The 19,252-nt window shown below is 39.9% G+C and overlaps 1 protein-coding gene across 1 annotated transcript; it reads left to right on the top strand.

Annotated features, from left to right (window-relative positions):
- The first annotated feature begins 1,962 nt into the window (after nt 1–1,962).
- On the top strand, nt 1,963–18,452 carry TRIML2 (tripartite motif family like 2). Its single transcript, XM_030883842.3, has 8 exons — nt 1,963–2,033; nt 7,342–7,593; nt 7,873–7,968; nt 10,234–10,428; nt 11,598–11,738; nt 13,729–13,751; nt 13,923–14,023; nt 17,789–18,452. The coding sequence occupies exons 2-8, from the start codon at nt 7,405–7,407 to the stop codon at nt 18,358–18,360; spliced, it is 1,317 nt and encodes a 438-aa protein (XP_030739702.1). The 5' UTR covers nt 1,963–2,033; nt 7,342–7,404; the 3' UTR covers nt 18,361–18,452.
- Nucleotides 18,453–19,252: the final 800 nt, after the last annotated feature.

Below are 19,252 nucleotides of genomic sequence, written 5' to 3'. Positions count from 1 at the left end.
ACTATTTTTATAAACTTAATTTATCACAAGAATTTAATGCTTAGGGGAGATTTTTAAAAAATTAATTAATTAATTAATTTATTTTTGGCTGTGTTGGGTCTTCGTTTCTGTGCGAGGGCTTTCTCTAGTTGCGGCAAGCAGGGGCCACTCTTCATCACGGTGCACGGGCCTCTCACTATCGTGGCCTCTCTTGTTGCGGAGCACAGGCTCCAGACGCGCAGGCTCAGTAGTTGTGGCTCACGGGCCCAGTTGCTCTGCGGCATGTGGGATCTTCCCAGACCAGGGCTGGAACCCGTGTCCCCTGCATTGGCAGGCAGATTCTCAACCACTGCGCCACCAGGGAAGCCCCAGGGGAGATTTTTAAGTCAAACAATTGAAGTTATTGACTATACCATTGTTACTGGAGGCCTATGAAAGTATCTTGTGGTAAACTGTAATTTAAATTTGAGGCATTTTCTTTTATAAATTGGCAAAATTTTTAGTTAACATTTAATAGAGGTAAGGAAGTATTATGAAATTTGGCTGTGATTCAAATTTTCTGTACTGAGTGCTCTGGATCAACTAATTAACCTCAAAATCATGAGCTTTATCAGCAGTAAAATGTATTGATACCACATACCTCACAGGATTGTGGGAAATATAGAGATTTAAAAAGAGCCTAGCACACTGTGTCACATAGTGCTATTTATAGAATTATCTTAGTTAAAACACAGTCTACAGTCTTCCAGAATAATTTACTATTTACTTAGAGTCTAAGATGGACCTTACAAGACTCCAAGATATGAGAATTTTGCTTGATGTTTAACCCTTTGATTCAAAGGTTACAATGTTTTCCTACCAGAATGAAATCATATAAATTACGAAAGCTCAGGATGATAAGAATAAACGACCAGGTAATTGATATAATCTTCACAGAAGTTGGCTGCATCCAAGCTTAAAAGAAAAAAGGTAGACTGAGTAGAAAAAGAGTAGAAAAGAAGGCTGAGGAGGGAGGGACACACAGAAAAGAATGTGATTTACTTGAAGGAGAAGAGGGTGTGTGTGGGGAGTGTTGTTTGAGATAAGGGGAAAGGAGGTACTTAAGATTCCACAGGGTGGAACCAGGTTTTGGAAGGTCAGATAGCAAGCAGAAGGATTTTTTCATCATCCCGTCAGCAGTTTGAAAACCACAACAACAAAAAACCAGGCACTGATGTTTGATCAGCAGGGAATTGACTGAGGCAAAAACAAATAAAAAATAAAACCTACCAGAGACAGAATTATAAAACTTGGGAAGCTGTGCAGATTTTCCTTCCACTGAGGTCAACCGTGAACTATCTGAGATTGTCCCCTGACCTCCCATCTGTGACACATTCCTCAATCAGGCAGTTATTTCTACTCTTTTCTATCTACAAATAATGCAGTGATCACTTCTTTCAGCAAACATTCTGGAAACAATGAAATCAGGCATCATCTTCTAATGAAACTATTGTATCTAACAGCTTAAGATTAAATGGTATGGCTAAGGAAGGAACACTATGAGGTTCTAGGGTAATGGCTTAGAGAAGAATCTCTCCCTGTGAAATTGTTACTGTATCCAGGATGTTCATGAAAAACGAAAAACAAACAAAAACTTATAGTGAGTGCCTACCAGATAGTAGCCCCTTAAAAAGACCTTGGAGATATAGCAAAGAACAAAATATCCACCCATCTACAGAGATTGAAACTCCTGAACAAAGTCCCTGGCTATTCAGTATTTTTTAGGAACGCATTAAAATGTAAATTAAGACTCCACCTCAGATCTGTCCTAACAGAGACTCTCAGGGTGGGGCGCAGAACTCTGTTTGAATGAAGCTGAGATGATTCTACTGCTCCCTGAAGTTTGACGACCACTGTCGTAGATTTATTATATGCATAGGATTTGAAACTTCACAGGTTTTCTACCTGATGGGGAGAGGGAGGGATTAAGGGAGTAGCTGAACAGACGAAAGCTCTTCAGTCTCCATTTTTCTAGCTATTTTCCCTGAAGGAAATACCTAGGATTACAAAGAAAGGTAAGCTTTTCTCTGAAGATCATTTCCTTAATCATGGTTTTCTTTAAATACCTAAACTTGATTTTAATATTTATGGAAGCTTTAAAAATATATATGCCATGGAATGGTATAAAAGGGTAAGTGAGAAAGCCAGGGCCAAAAAATAAATAAAATTGGGAAAAACAAGGATAGGTATGAATTTGGCACATAGATAAAATTATACTCATGAGACAAATTATTCTACTTTGCTTTCTCTTGGTTTCTGTAAAAATATGTAATCTCTATTCTCTGCTCCTGATTTCCCTTTGTGCTGGTTTGATTTAAAATATGTCTAAAAATATTATTAGGTAAAATAGATACAAAGAAAATGATTATGAATGGTAGGAAGGTATTTCAAGTTGGGCAGTTACAGAAAGGCCTCTCTGAGGAAGTGGTGTTTGAGCTGAGAACTGTAGGGAGGAAAGAAGGAGCTGGAATGGCAGAATCTTGAGAGAAAAGCATGGCCAGCTGGGGAAGCGGAAAGAGCACAGATAAATTTGTCGTAGTTGGAATGGACAATGGTTGGAGGAAAGCTATAGGTGAGATTAAATGCGGGCAGGAGGCCAGACCATCTAGGACTGTTAGTCATTTGGACTGTATCCTAAATGCCATGGAAAGTTGTTAGAAATGATTAGAAACCTGATTTAGGTTTTAAATTAATATTCTGGTTGTTAAGCTGAGGAGTTGGAGACAGGAGTGGGACAGGGTTGAATATGAACTAGTTGAGATGATGAAATGATGGTGGCTTAAACTTAATGATGAAATTTTAAAGTAAGTTGGGGGAAGGGAAGGCTTCTGAATATTGAAATCCGAATAATGTTATAGTTAGGTGGGATGCTTATTAGACTTAACTGCAAATGAGTTGGGAGTTCTGGGTCTGGGCAGAAGCTTAAATTGGAGAGTGGTACTTAAACTTTTGGAAGTAAATGTGATTACCTGGGAGACATTGGAACTAGAATAAGGCAAGGGACAAGAACTGACCCTGGAAGAACACACAAACTTAGAGGTTCAAGAGGATTCCAAGCCAAAAAAGAATGCTGGGAAACAGACGAGTAACATAGGAGGGATGTCATTTACATGATCTTGAATCCAAAGAGAAGAAACCATTCCAAGAGGAGGGTCCTGGCCAACTATGTTGACTGCTGAGAGCTCAAGTAAGATAAAGCCAGGAGTGACTACTGGCTTTCTAAACTTCTTCATTTTTTGTAACTGATCAGTTTTTTTTTTTTTTTCCAGTCTAGGACAAGTTCAGGGAGGCAAGACAAGAGAAGCCACAAGGGTTTGAAGGACCCAGCAAGAAAAAATTGAAGTAAATTCAAATCCAAATGATACATAGAGAGAAAATATTTGCAATTTGTATAATAAGCAGATAATCTTTTCAGTGTATATCTTAAAATTAAGAAAAAAGACCAAAAACCTGGTAGGAAAAAACAGCTGAAAGGCTTAAACATGGTTCATAGAAAAAGAAATGAAAATGGCTCTTAAGCATATGAAAATAATAGCTTTATTAATAATAAAATAAATGCAAGCTGTAAATAAGGATATAATTTCTCACTGACCAAGTGAAGTTTGACACCTTCTCAGGTTGTTTGAAATGCAAAATTACATGATCTTTGTTGTTGGGAATCTGGCAAAATGTACCAGAATTACAGGTGCATTACTGTATTCATAATTAGAACTTTTAAGAAATATTAAAAATAAATATAACATTTTTATGAAGAACCTTTTCTGAATAATTCTCGAGACAAGTGGCATGGTTTTACAATTTTGCAGATCTCTTTAATTTCTCGTTTATATCTACTCCAGCATTCCATCTATTGCAGTGTTTTTTGTTTATAGTTTTTAAAAAATATTTATTTATTTATTTTTGGCTGTGTTGGGTCTTCGTTTCTGTGCGAGGGCTTTCTCTAGTTGCGGCAAGCGGGGGCCACTCTTCATCGCGGTGCGCGGGCCTCTCCCTGTCGCGGCCTCTCTTGTTGCGGACCACAGGCTCCAGACGCGCAGGCTCAGTAGTTGTGGCTCATGGGCCTAGTTGCTCCGCGGCATGTGGGATTTTCCCAGACCAGGGCTCGAACCCGTGTCCCCTGAATTGGCAGGCAGATTCTCAACCACTGTGCCACCAGGGAAGCCCAGCAGTGTTTTTTTTTTTTAATAAATATTTTAAATTTTATTTATTTTAAAATTTATTTTATTATTTTATTTTTGGCTGCCTTGGGTCTTTGTTGCTGTGCATGGGCTTTTCTCTAGTGGAGGCGAGCAGGGGCTACTGTTGCTTGCGGTGCGCGCGCTTCTCATTGCAGTGGCTTCTCTTGTTGCAAAGCACAGGCTCTAGGCATACAGGCTTCCGTAGTTGCAGCACGCGGGCTCAGTAGTTGTGGCTTGCGAGCTCTAGAGCGCAGGCTCAGTAGTTGTGGCGCATGGGCTTAGTTGTTCCGCGGCATGTGGGATCTTCCCGGACCAGGGCTCGAACCCATGTCCCCTGCATTGGCAGGCAGATTCTTAACCACTGCGCCACCAGGGAAGCCCTATTGCAATGTTATTTTAGTTGACGTACAGGAAGAAAATCTATCCTCACACGAATACATAGTTGGAAAAGGGGAGATCATTCTAATACCTTTTTCAGATAATTGTGTTTTTCTTTTTTTGAAATCATATTAATGAACATTTGTCCTCTGTAACATTAAAATCCATTGATCTGTCTTATACTTTGAGTTCACTTTACCCTTGCATAATCTTGTAACATCATGCATTGGTCTTTTGGAAAACAATTGGTTCACCGAATTTGCAGATTTTCCAAATGTTGACACATTTCATTATGCAATAGCAAAAAAAACCCAGTTGTTAATATTGCTACCAATTTCATCAGAAAAGACCAAGTAGTGGGAAACTGTCAAGCTTAGAATAGTAGATACAAGTTTTCCAAAACTCTCATTTTTGCTTAAAAGCTCCAATTTTATCATTGGGAACTAATACACTCACTTGGTTTCCTTGAAATGACAGGGTCATTCTGTCAGTGTTTGAGAAAATGTCTTTCCAAATCACTACATCTGAATGACCACAGTTTGTCTCATTTGTTCTTTCTACTAAAAATGACCTATGAAAAAACGCCGCTAGTATGGCTTACAACTCAAACAATCATAGAAAATGCTTTTTTGTGAGACAACCATTGTTTTTCCATATGCAGCATAAATGCTTTACACATATTTTCCATCTTGTCACCCAGAATGCTAAGTCTTGTACTCAGGGTTGAGATTTAATACTTTACTATTGCATCAAGAAATAAGAATGTTCTTAAGTAAAACAGGCTTTTTTTTTTTTCTTTTAAACTGGGAGCATGGAAATAGGTAGAGATTTAAAAAATACAATAAATGACTATGGTGCTACTTCCTTGATTAATGGTAAGACACCAGCAGTTTTATCTACTATCAGTGCAAATGTCAACACGGTGAAAAGGCAAATCAAGTCTGCTGCTTTAATATGTACCCTAAAAAAATAAGTGTCATCACGTATATAAGAGTAACAACTTCAGACATTTTTTTTGAAGTTTTGCATATCTTAAAAATTAAAAGAGGGTGAAGAGATTGATTGGTTGATGATGAAGTTTGGGTGGAATTGAGAGCGTGAGAGGCAGAAGAAGCTAATAAATCCAGAAATGGAAGTTTGGGAGTTCTGCGCTCTGGCAGGTCAATTCCTTTCAAGAGCTATTGTCAAAAGAACTGGCTAATGAGATGGAATGGGCAGATGTAAATTAGAGAATTTTGATCAATTAATACTCGGTGTTATGGTGTCACCCAACAACGGCTAGAGATGGGATTAAACAAGGAAACTAAGGGAATTCTTTATTGGGAAGGAGATTCCCAAATTCAGTAGGTAATACATTTTAAGAATATAATTAAAATGTTTCTGGTGAAAAGGTAGAATTGTTGCTCAAAGGTAATCAGAATTATCTGGATGTAAGAGATTATAGATCCCTTGTTCTGTTTCCTTAAAATCTGTATGTACATATGTATATCTGTGCATATGTACATATATATATACATGTATATATGAAAAAATATATGTATATGTACATATAAATGTGTGCAATTTCGCTTTACTACTTTTGAAAAGGTTTTATTTATTTGGGGGGGTTGTTTTATTTATTTTAAAATCTATTTTATTTATTTATTTATTTGTTTGTTTTTGGCTGCGTTGGGTCTTCCTTGCTGCGTGCGTGCTTTCTCTAGTTTTAGCGAGCCGCTGGCTACTCCTCGGTGCAGGGCGTGGGCTTCTCATTGCGTTGGCTTCTCCTGTTGAGAAGCACGGGCTCTAGGCACGCGGGCTTCCGTAGTTGTGGCTCGCGGGCTCTAGAGCGCAGGCTCAGTAGTTGTGGCGCACGGGCTTCGTTGCTCTGCGCCATGTGGGAACTTCGCGGACCAGGGTTTAAACCCTTGTCCCCTGCATTGGCAGGCGGATTCTTAACCACTGTGCCACTAGGGAAGCCCTATTTACTTTTTTAACGAACACCTTTTAATGGCCAAGTCTCTAGTGAGACGTGCTTTGGGCTTCGGGCGCAAAACTTGCCTTACCTCACTCAGGCGCATGCGCACTTAGGGAGTCCAAAAGGGCGCTTTTCTCATGTATGCTCACCTTGAAATCTGAAAGTAAGTGCGCTTCTCATGTATGCGCACCTTGAAATCTGAAAGTAAGCCCTTCCTTAAACGTGGTAACCCGTTGCCTCACCTTTCTATGGTTTAAGGAGGCATACAAGGAGGCCCTTGCTTTTTGGCTCGTGCAAGCACTGGGTGAGTGATTCCTTTAATTTGCGACCTGAGTGCCTGAGGCTAGGCTCTGCCTCTGCCTCCCCTTAGTCCCGGAAGCTCCTAAGTTCCTCTCATGCTCTTTGCAGCAGTGTGCCTTCTTTGAGCACCATTTTTTTTCTTTTCTTTTTTCTTTTTTTTTAGGCCATGCCGCATGGCAGGTGGGATCTTAGTTCCCTGATCCGTGCCCCCTGCAGTGTAAGGGCTTAGTCTTAACCACTGGACTACCAGGGAAGTCCCTCTTTTTTTTTTAATGACTTGCAGGGAGGTGGCTTGCTGTGTTGTCACTTGTAAATAATTTTCAACCAATTGCTTGAAATTCTTAGGAAACTTGATCGTTCGTGTAACTCCTGTCTCCTTTCCCAAGCACGTGGCTGCCAAAGATTTGCTGGATTTGAGGAGTCCAGGATGCACTGAGCTGCTGACGCTTGACTGCGGACTGAGGTTAACAAGTGTATGCACTAGAACACTGCTACTCTTTTCCTTTTCAGAGTACGGGGAGGTGTATTCCACATCAGAAGCAGCCCAATTTTCAACTAGGGCCACCTGCCGGCATGTCCAAAAGGCTCCGCTCCCAGTTAGAGCAAGAAATCCCAGAAGATGCCCACTATGAGATACATCTGGAGCCACCACAGCGGTTCTGCCATGATGACCAAATCACGCTTTGTGACAAGTACTTCACGTCCCAGGAGCACAAGAATCACGTGGTATATGGAGTACAAGAGGCTGCTGAGAATTATAGGGTAAGCTTCATGCAGATCCCAGACCACTGTCATTCTGGCTGCCTCCTCTTATTTATTACCTTATTTATTTGGAGGACAGATATTCTGATCCTCCAAGACCATTCCCTTAGTTGATGTTTATCAAAGAATACTAGATAAGTACCATATTTAGACCTTCAACTTCAAGGCTAGGAAAACATTGTAGTCAGGGCTATTGGCCTTTCAGTTGTCTAAGGTTAGGAATCTATCTGTTGTAAAGCAATTACTTTACCTGGAATTCTGTGATATATTTCTCTGCAGAAGTTATTCCAGGAGATATTGAACACATTGAAGGAGAAACTTGAAGTAGCTAAAAGCATATTGGCTGATGAGCAAGAAAGAATGGTGATGATGCAGGTCAGTGCTTATCTTGATCCTTAGGGGGAAATTACCCATAATGTTGGATAGCAAATAATATAAACACAATCAAATGACAAAGCAGGAAAAACTACTTGAAATCCATAGGTAGGAAAAGTGTTAATTTCTTCACGTGTAAAAAGCTTTTAAAAGTCAATAAGCAGGGGACTTCCCTGGTGGTCCAGTGGTTAACACTCCAGGCTCCCACTGTAGGGGGCATGGGTTCTAACCCTGATTGGGGAACTAAGATCCCACATGCCACACAGCCAAAAAAAAAGTCAATGAGCAAAAGACTAGAAACTCCACAGAAAAATGATCAGACATGAGAGTTCACAGAAAAGAAAATGCAGATATCTTTTGAACATACTGAATTGGTCCATAAGCTCATGGTAAGAGAAATACAAATTAACTATATTAAATTTGTTAGTGAGATGGCATTTGCATCCCTTATTGGCAAAGACTGATAGCACAGTTTATAACAATGCCATAGGAGAATGAGCATCTTATGTACTTTTTTTGGTGGCCATGTAAATCCTGAAGCCATTTAAAGGGCAATTTAGGAATTACTATTCCAGGGTGGGGGGGGGTATAAATTAGGAGTTTGGGATTAACATATACAGTACTATATATAAAACAGATATATATATTTAGATCTATAAATATACATATTTTATATATAGGGAGAAGAATCTGAGAAATACATGTGTAACTGAGTCACTTTGCTGTACACCTGAAACTAACACAACATTGTGTCAACTATACTTCAATAAAAAAAAAATAAAGAATTACTATTCAAATTGAGGAATCACCATCCATTATGCACATTTCACTTCTAATTTCAGACCCTCCCTTCATATGTAACTGTTCTGCTAGTTATACTAGATTCTCATCCAGCTGAGGATGGTAGGCATTTTTTTCAGCTCCAAGCACCATATATTAACAAATATTGGGGTCCCACTGTTTGCCAGGAGCTATGCTAGGTGCTGGGGATACAGTAGTGAAAAGAAAAACAAAACAAACAATCCTGGCCTTGTGCAATTGACATTCTAGTGGAGGTAAACAAGTAAAATGTGTAGTATGTTACATTGTTAAGTGCTGTACATTTTATTTAAAAAAACAGGAAAGAGTGATGAGATGTACTTTTAAACAAAGTGATCAGGACCTTGTCATTCCAAAATTGGTTTTGAGAAGACTCGAGGAGGTGAGGAAGTGAGCTGTGCAGTCATGGGAAGAATATTCTAGGCAGAGGGAAGGGCAAGTACAAAGATCTCAAGACTGGTGTGTCCTTGGTTGGGGTTATGAAGGAAGTGGAGGCTAACAGGTGATGAGATCAGAAGGCCACATCTTATAAGGAAGTTGATTTTCTTTTCTTTTTTCTCTCTTTTTAAAAATTTATTATTTTTTAATGAAAAAAGGAAGCCAGTGGAAACTTTTGAACAGAGCAGTAATGTGATCTAACTTCCATTTTCGTAGGAATAGTCTAGCTGCTGAATGAGAATAAGACTGTAGGAGGGTGAGAGCACAGGTGGGGGGACCTGAAGGGGACTCTTTGCAATAGTCAAGGACAGGTAATGGTGAACTGTGGGGGAGGGGTGGTAGAAGTGGTGAGAATAGTCAGGTTCTTGATAAATCTTGACTCCACAGAGTCTCAGGAGGTTAAATATGGTCATTAAGCTGACTACTCCCAATGGATGTCTTTAGCTCAGACTTCCCGGTGGTGGGTTTTCATGTCTGACTTCCTGCCTAGCATCTCTCCTTGGATGGCTAACTGACTAATCAAAATTGACATATCCCACACTCAGCTGCTGATACCCTCCCCACTTCTGGAGCCTATCCCTTTCGTACTTTTCCCTTCTATGTTTTGGCAACTGTATTCTTTGTCTAAAAACCTTAGAGTCACCTTTTGATTCCTCTTTTCTCACACCCCCTATCCAAAGCATCTCACACCCCCTATCCAAAGCAGCAAAAGCCATTGGTGCTGCCTTCCGGTTTTCCTGGTCTCCTTTTTGGTCACTGAGGTTGTATAGATTCCTCAGTTTTCTAAGTCAATTAACATTTCTTCATCTGCATTTCATGTTCTAAGATAGTAGTGATGTCTTGGCTGATGTTGACTCTGAAATTCTCTCTGTCCTTTGTATTATGTATCTGTTACTTCTTCCCCTGTACTTTTATATTTCCTTGTCTTTATATTAAAATTATAGATGGAAAGTAACCATAGGTATTTATCTGTGGTGTTTAACCTGAATTCTGTCATCTATGGTGAAGGAAGAAGAACAGAATTTTAAAGCGATGATTGAGTCTGAATATAGGATAAGGTTCTGGTTGATGATTGAAGAAAACAAAGTGAACTTCCAGAGTCCACAAGGGTGCGGATTCAACCTGAACTTGAGAGAAGCCAGTCAGAACCAACTGATGGAGTTTGCCACAAAGCTAAAGGAGAAGTTCCAGGAAATACTACAGGTGAGATGTGAAACATGGCATCCTAACAATATTTGGGAAATGAGAGAAAGAAGAGCTGAACAGTATGTCAATTCTAGAATAAGACATCCACTGACAACCATGGATCTATTAAAAGAAGGGATATAGTCATCCAGCAATTCTATTTCTGATAATTTATCTCGCAAATATACTTACATGCATATAAAAAGACACGTGGGTAAGGAAGTGCGGTAAAATTATTTCAGTATAGAGCCGTGGCTTTGAGGTAGTCTTTGAAGCCAGATTGATGAGATTCGTATCTGGGTTCTGCAATTTACTAGCCTCTAGGTGACCTTAGACATGTTGCTTAACCTCTGACTTGGTTTCCTTAGCTGTAAAATGAGGATAATAGCCCTTAGTTCATAACATTGTTGTGAGGCTTCAGTGTGATAATCTACATAAAGCTCTTTAAATAGTGTTTGTATGTGTGTACATTATTGTGTAATGTAAGTATTAGGTGTTACTATAATATTTGTTGATAGGAAGAGAGTAGATACAACCTGTATCCATCACTGTTGGACTCATGAACTACATTGTACAGGACATACAATGGAATGCTCTTCAGCATTTAGAAAAGATAACATGGCTCTATATGTATAGATAAGGAATGCTCTCCAAGAGCATATTATTTATTAAGAAAAAAGCAAGCTGTCAGATCAGCAGTGGAGTATGATATCACTTGAGTTAAGAAAAAAATAACATGGAACATTCATGTATTTAACTAGGTGGAGCTTCTTTGCAAGGATAGAAAGGAAACTGGTATCCTTTGTGGTTTGATTATCTATTTTATTCTCATCAGTGAATTTAATTTTTAATTAAATTATAATAAGTCACAGTTTTAATTTAATGAAGGAAATAGGAAACTTCCTGAACAAAACTGCGCAGCAAAAAAATGTGATCTGTTTTAGGTCCAGGTTGTGAATTGATTAAGTAGACTATGTGGATACTGTCCACATCAACATAAATATATTGTGTCAAAGAATCAAGTTTCTATTGAGGTGTCTTGCTTGACATAGACGAATATCCTGGCCTTGTCTAATTATTTCTGTTTCTGGGGTGGCAGGCAGTAAAGCAGGTTTTTAAAGAGATGGTTGAATTAGTGAATAAGAGAAATTGTCAGCTGTTGAATAGTAATAAGGATGCTTCTGCAGAGACTGAACTGTTTGGGGAGAGAGAACATGAGTAAACTGAGGGAGAGTGAAGTCAGGCTCTCTGAACAGATCTGCGGCCTCCAGAAGATCACCACAGAGCTGGAGAAGAAGTGTGGGCAATCTGCCTCAGCGTTGCTCCAGGTAAGATTCTGGGAATAACCTTCACTACAGTATTTGAGAAATGAGAAGTGGACAGTACTTATTAGGGGCCAGTTCTAGAACACAGTACCCAGTGATCTTCAGTCATACGTGAAGGCTACCAAAAGCATTATGACTCATTATAAAATCATGGTATGTATAGAGCTGCTTCACTGATCAGTAGTAAATATGAATTGAGATGTCCTTTAATAAGGTAAATAATTGGTTAGTCAAATTATGATGTATCCCTAAAATAGAATATTCTGCAACCATAAAAAAACGAGTAAAGCAGTTCTAAATGCACTAAAAGATTATCTTCAGGATATCTCATTAAGTGAAAAAAACATGCAGAAAACTTTTTGTTATTTAGAGAATATGTATAAGCATATATGCTCATTAACATTCAGACAACCTCTGGCAAAATAAACACAAACATAGTAATCAGCAGTAACCTTGGGAAACAAGGGTGAGACTTACTTGTATAGTATTGTTTGTTTTTTAAACTGTTTTGATTCTTTGTAGTTTTTATTTTTTTATTTTTGGCCAGGCTGCGCAGCTTGTGGGATCTTAGTTCCCAACCAGGGACTGAACCCGGGCCCTTGGCAGTGAGAGTGCAGAGTCCTAACCACTGTACCCCCAGGGAATTGCCAGTATTGTGTATTTTAAATTTTGTTGAGTAACATGCATTACTATTTTCAAAAAGTAAATTTTTATCTTTTGAAGACTGTTTATATCCTTCTGCCAAGCCCACATTTGCAATATGAGTACTTTGAGAAGCCCCTGCACATAAACCCTTAGGTTCTGTTCTAGAGCCATGCGTAGTTCCAGACAGTGCAGATAGGTGTGACCGAGTTATGTTCAGTTCCTGACCTGGTTCCAGCCACTATCCCCAGCTTAGCAGGCTCAATTCTTTTCTTTTTTGTTTGTTTGTTTTTTAATAACTAATGAGTTTATTATTGTTTTAAATGAATGACTAAAGAGCAATTTCTAAATCTTTCCAACTTTAAATTCCAAGAAGATAAACAGCAAGACAGAGCCCCGTTGCAGAAATGCCCCGGGGGCCTCAATCAATCGCAAGGCCCTGGAGTCCGGGAACCTCTGTTCCAGGGGCTGAAGAACAGGGCAGCCGGCAACCCCAGGGTCTGGGTGCCCCACCATGCCCGGGGCTCCCACCCCTGCCACCTGCCAGGCCCCCCCAGCCCCTCCCCACAGGGGGCTTCCTTCTGGGCCTACTGGGCCCGCCACCCCCAGGTCCTGAACCCGCTGCCTCTCAGGAGTCTCCGAGGGCGCCCTGCCCCTCCACCAGCCACCCCTGGGTTCCCACCCGCCCAGGAACACCCACGCCCCAACACCCACAGGGGACAGAAGCACTTGCGGCCACACAAAGGCCCATTCCCACACCCAGCGTGGGTCAGTGGCCCCGTCCCGTGCGCCCCCGGGTCCCCCCTTCCTGCATCTCCCCAAGGCCTGAGTGGGTCACCACAGGGCTGGCTGGGGCCCAGGGTGTCCCAGATGTACCCCCACCCTGCCACCCAGGGCTCAGCAGGCCCCTCTTCGGGGAACAAAGCCCACCCTTCCCACAGGTGGACTCTCCCGGGGCAGGGACCCCCAGAGCCTGCCCCCCCACCCCACGGGGCTATGCCTGTCTCTGTGGCTGCAGGAAGCCTGGGCGGAGGACGGGGGGCAGCAGGCTCAATTCCTGCCAGCCCCAGGACAGAAAGCAAATAGACGGGCAGAATTTGAATATGGAGCATTGTGAATCTGAGGTATAGAAGATTAAATCGCTTGGGAATATAACAGTGATTTCAAGCATTTTTCTGACTTTTCCTATTCAGTGTCGAACTTTGGTATCTGAGAATTAGCACCATGAGGCTGAAGAAATTACATGGAAATCGAGTTTCATTATTATAAGAGAAAATACTTTCATGAGCACAATTCACAAAAGGCTTGGCTTAAATACCCGCTAGTAATTTTGTCTCTTTTCACCCCATAGAATGCAAGATATTCTTTGGAAAGGTAAGTTATTCATTTTGGAAACACTTAGGTCAGATTCACAATCTGATTTGTGAGCACACAGGGGTTAGAGATGTTGGGGTGCGGATAGCAAGGCCATGTAATGAGATCCATCCTCTGGATGGAGGGGCCTGCGGTCTACACAGGTAACTGAGATTGTCCTTTCTTTAACAGGAGCGAGTCACTACTGCTTCAGTGTCTAGAGCCCGCCCGAATCACAGACCTGAGTTTATGCCAAATAACAGGAATGAGCAAAATGCTAGAAGTGCTGCAAAGTGAGTTGACACACATCCATGATCACAGGACACTTTACATTTGTATTTGAGGATAAAATGAACATCCTACCATAAGTGAAATTCCAGATAGCTTAAGGATTTAAAACGACTCTATTTGCAAATATTTCTCTCCTGTGGTTTATATTTTCATTTGCCTAATAGTGTCTTTTGAAGAGCAGAAGTTTTAGATTTTGAAGTTACCTTTTTCTTTTTTAAATGGTGTGTGCTTTTTGTGTCCTAAGAAATCTTTTTTTACCCCAACAAAGATTTCTTTCTAGAATTTTTACAGTTTTAGTTTTTGCATTTAGGTCTATTGTTCATTTAAAGTTGTTTTTTGGCTGCACTGTGTGGCATGCAGAATCTTAGTGCCCTGACCAGGGATCGAACCAGTGGAAGCACAGGGTCTTAACCACTGGACTGCCAGTGGGACCCCTAAAGTTATATTTATGTACGATTCGAGATATGGTACAACTCCCCTCCTCTTTTAGTACATGTATGTATCCAGTTGTTCCAACATCATTTGTTAAAAATCCGTGGGCACATACGAGCAGATCTATGTCAAGTCTAATAGGTCCATTGATCATTGTATCTATCCTTTTGCTAATACCACGTTGGCTTGATTGATTACTCTACAAAAAGTCTTAAAATTGGGCACTGTGAGTTCTTCAGATTTGTTCCTTCAAAAATAATTTTGGCTACTCTAAATTCTTCACATAAATTTTAAAATGAGCTTGTTGGCATCTACAAAAAACCTGCTGGGGTTTTGACTGGTATTACACTGAATCTATAGAACAATTTAGGGATATGGTGGTATATCTCCCTTTATTTAGGTCATCTTTGATTTCTCTCAACATAGTTTTCAGCTAATATTGTACATATTTAATTAGATACCTAAGTATTTTTTAGTTCTATTCATGGAATTAAATATCAACTTCTAATTGAAATTTTATTTATTTCTAGTTTATCGATGGTATATAGAAATATTCATGTATATTGATTGACATTGTATCTTACAACTGTGCTAAACTGATTATTAGATCTAGTGACTTTTATAGATTTTGAGGGGATTCTCTACAAAGATATTCAAGTAATCTATAAATATAGACAATTTTTTTCTTCCTTTCTGTAAGCCTTTTCTGTATTCTTCTTACCTTTTGCACTTACTAGCGCCTTCAATATGGTGGTGAATAGGAGTGGTGAGAATCATCTACCTTCTTCCTGATCTTAGGAAGAAAGAAAGCATTGTTTTTCACCTTTAAGTTTAACGTTAGCTGTAGGTTTTTCATAGTTGCCTTTTGTCAAGTTGAGGAAGTTCCCTGTCTACTCCTGATTCACAAAAACTTTGTATCATGAACAGATATTGAATTAGATGCTTTTTTCTGTATCTACCAAAATATTTATTTTTTTCCTTTATATATTGATATGGTGAATTATATTTGCTTCATATGTTGAACCACCCTTGCATTCCCAAGATAAACTCTTGGTAATAATGTTTTAGCCATTTTACATATTGCCAGATTCAATGTAGTAATGGTTTTTAAAGAATTTTTGCATTTATGCTAATGAGACATATTTTTCTGTAGCTTTCTTGTAATCCATTGGCACTTTATTTAATACATTTTATTTCTATTTCTAGATAAGGTATTTAGTTCTTTGTCAAATCCACTTAGTCTTGCTTTCTTTAGTTTCCTATATTCTGTAGATACTTTTAAGTTTTTCTTTTTTTTTTTTAAGCATAGTAAGCCAAAAATTATTGTAGAGTTTGTGCCTGGCAATTCCAGTATGTAAAATTCTTCAGACTTTTTAAAAATAAATTTATTCATTTATTATTTTTGGCTGCATTGGGTCTTCGGTGCTGCAAGCGGGGGCTACTCTTTGTTGTAGTGCACTGGCTTCTCATTGCAGTGGCTTCTTTTGTTGCAGAGCACAGGCTCTAGGCATGCAGGCTTCAGTAGTTGCGGCATGTGGGCTCAGTAGTTGTGGCTCACAGGCTCTAGAGCGCAGGCTCAGTCGTTGTGGCACACGGGCTTAGTTGCTCCGTGGTGTGTGGGATCTTCCCAGACTAGGGATCAAACCCATGTCCCCTGCAATGGCAGGCAGATTCTTAACCACTGCGCCACCAGGGAAGTCCTTCAGATTTATTTCTGCTAGTCTCACTCAGTAGTACTTTTTTACTTTGAGTGTGTGGTTAATGATTTTTTTAATAGTAAGCTTTCCTTTTTTCCTTAAATATTATTTTTAGAAGTTCTTTGAGGACAGAAATGAAGGTGTACATACTTCTAGAGAAAATGTGCATTTATTTCTGCCAGTCTTCTGGAAATACTAGGAGCCTGGGACAAGTTGAAATTTAAAATTCAAGGCTTGTGGCTTTTAAGACCACTTTAATAATGATATGAATTAAGTGCAGAGATTTAAGTTCATTTGCCCATAAAACTTGCTGCTGGATTAGATGTTAAAGAAAGAAATCAAGGACTACTACAGGTTTATGGCTTGACCAACTATAAAGCAATAAATGTTCTACTGAAAAGTAGAAACTGGGAAGGGATAGATTTGGAGTTCCATTTTGGATGGAGTATGTTTGAAATTTCTGCGTTTTGTTCAACTGGTATTTGTCAACTTTTTTATGGAGTAAGTCATGAACATATAGAAGATATTTAAAACTGAGGCTATATAAAGGCACTTAGGGGAAAAGAATACAAGTAGTGAAAAGTAAGACCCAGGACCAATCCCTGAGAAATCAGAATATTTAAAAGTTGAACAGAAAGAAATGAGAAGGAACAGTTAGCGATATGAAGGCACATACCACTTTCATTCACATATAAGAAATCACAGTGAGCGTTCTTGATCTCAGCTTGATTTTTCTGGAGGATTCTCCCAGGATTTCTGGCCTCTGATATGTTCTCTTTTGATTTACTCAATATTAAGGGCCTGCTGGCAGCAGTTTCTAAGTATCTGTCACATCTTGGTGATATTTAAGATGAAGAAAGCAGTTCAGTCACAGGATAGAGCCATGAATTAACTGCTCTATTAGAAGACTTAATGTTTCTGGCTGTTCCAGGCTTGGAGAAGATCTTTAGGGACTAGAGTTGGGTCTCAGGTGATACTGGGCTAGGACTGAGTATCAGGTCATTTTTATAGCCTGGCAGAATTCCTTTCTGTTTTAAGAGGTATTTCTACACCTCTCCGTAGTTCATTATTCATTGTTTTGTTCTTCTTCCTCAGATAGATTTCATTTTTATCTCCTTCTATTATGTTATTGACTTTTGTTCCTCTGTGATGTCCATTTCTTTTTTTTTTTCTTTTTTTCTTTTTTGGCATTGGAAGCACGGGAGTCATAACCACTAGGCCACCAGGAAATTCCCCCATTTCTTGAAACAGAGCTTAGGGGTCCCTTTATCTGCTTACTTTTTTTTTTTTTTTTTGCGGTACGTGGGCCTCTCACTGTTGCGGCCCCTCCTGCTGCAGAGCACAGGCTCCGGACGCGCAGGCTCAGTGGCCATGGCTCATGGGCCCAGCCGCTCCGCGGCATGTGGGATCTTCCCGGACCGGGGCACGAACCCGTGTCCCCTGCATCAGCAGGCGGACTCTCAACCACTGCGCCACCAGGGAAGCCCGGGTCCCTTTATCTGTGCTCTCCTAGATTGCATCTCCCATATCTGTGCCTGAGACCCGTGCCCACTCATGAGGAAGCCCCTGCATGTTAGAAATCATCAGTCTCTGGCACTGACAAGCCCCTAGGTTAACTAAATTTCTTTCTCACTGCAGGACCTATAACTTTGGACCCTAAGACAGCTCATCCCTGTCTGGTCTTATCTGAGGATCTGAGAAGTGTAAGACTCAGAAATGTGCAGCAGGATGTACCCAGTCACCCAGAGAGATTTGACTTCAGCGCCACCGTGTTGGGTGTGGAGAGCTTCACCTCAGGGCGGCACTACTGGGAGGTGGATGTGGAAGAGGCAACACAGTGGCAGCTGGGCGTACACGGAAGCTCTGCCAGCAGAAGTGCTTCCGGAGATAAGGTCTTATTCACAGGATCCATTATGGGAACTGATTATACTTTCTGGGCTTTTCCCCCTTTAAAAAGGGTTTCCTGGAGAGAGCAAATGCACAGAGTTGGAGTTTTCCTGGACTATGAGTATGGCCAGATATCCTTCTATGATGTGACAAAGAGATCCCTCATCTATAATTTCTCTGATCTCGCCTTCCAAGGAGCTCTCAGGCCTCTATTTTCTCTTTGTATTTCAAATGGAGGCATGAATTCAGACTCTCTGAGCATCTGCCTCCCTCACGTTTCTTCTTGTAATGGTACTTTTAGCCCTCAACCTTCTTTGGTGTGAAATCTAAGACCACAAGAGGCCAGAATATTATAAGCATGACTTTATATAAATTATTTTACAAAGTAATCCAATAAAAGATTTTTAGCACTTGAGTTGGAACCCAGGTTAACACCACAGAGCCTTTGCATTCATGTGGCTTTCAACACGCATTTCGTGGAAGAGGTTACATTTAACCTGAATCATCGATGATAATAACTGAAGGGCTCCACGTTAATTAGAACAGCAAATGCCTATGCAGCATAAGATTGGGAAATTAGAGACGGAAATAGTCTGGGATCCTTAAGACTAGGTTAAGGACTCTAGAGATTTCTGAAAACAGAATTGGGTATAATCAAGACTTTAGATTTGAGGCTATCATCAGAGTGACATGTAGAATGGAGACATCCTATTCCTGACATTGTCAAGACTTCTAACATCACTCCAAATAGAGGACAACTTAAGTTCCCTGGATACCTTATCTCAGTGGGGAGGAGGTGTTGCAGAAAATGTATTTTAAAAATATTTCAAGTATCCAACTTCTCTCTTACAAGGAAAATTAGATTTCTTAAAAGAAGCCTGATAGTTCACTGCTTTGAAAAACTATTACATTAAGTAATGTTGTAGTGGTGTCTTGTATTTGCCTTCAACTTTCTCTATTTGATAATCAACTGAAAATTTTTTGCTAGAGCCTTGTTCAGGGGTGGTCATACAATGCTGAAAAGACAACAAAAATATTTATTAGAGGGACTTTTAATGAAAGGTTTATCATAGTGTATCTCCCTTTATGTTTTTAACAACCTATAAGTGTGTATTGATCTTTATTGTTCAAATGTAGAAGCTGAGGCTCAGAGGTGATTTAATTTTCCTAAAGTCACATAGCTGTTAAGTATCTAGTAAGTGACAAGGGTAAAGA

Source organism: Globicephala melas, chromosome 21, assembly GCF_963455315.2.
Source record: "Globicephala melas chromosome 21, mGloMel1.2, whole genome shotgun sequence".
Classification (NCBI taxonomy): domain Eukaryota; kingdom Metazoa; phylum Chordata; class Mammalia; order Artiodactyla; family Delphinidae; genus Globicephala; species Globicephala melas.
Note: the sequence above shows the minus strand (reverse complement) of the source record. Positions and strands in the feature narration are given on the sequence as shown.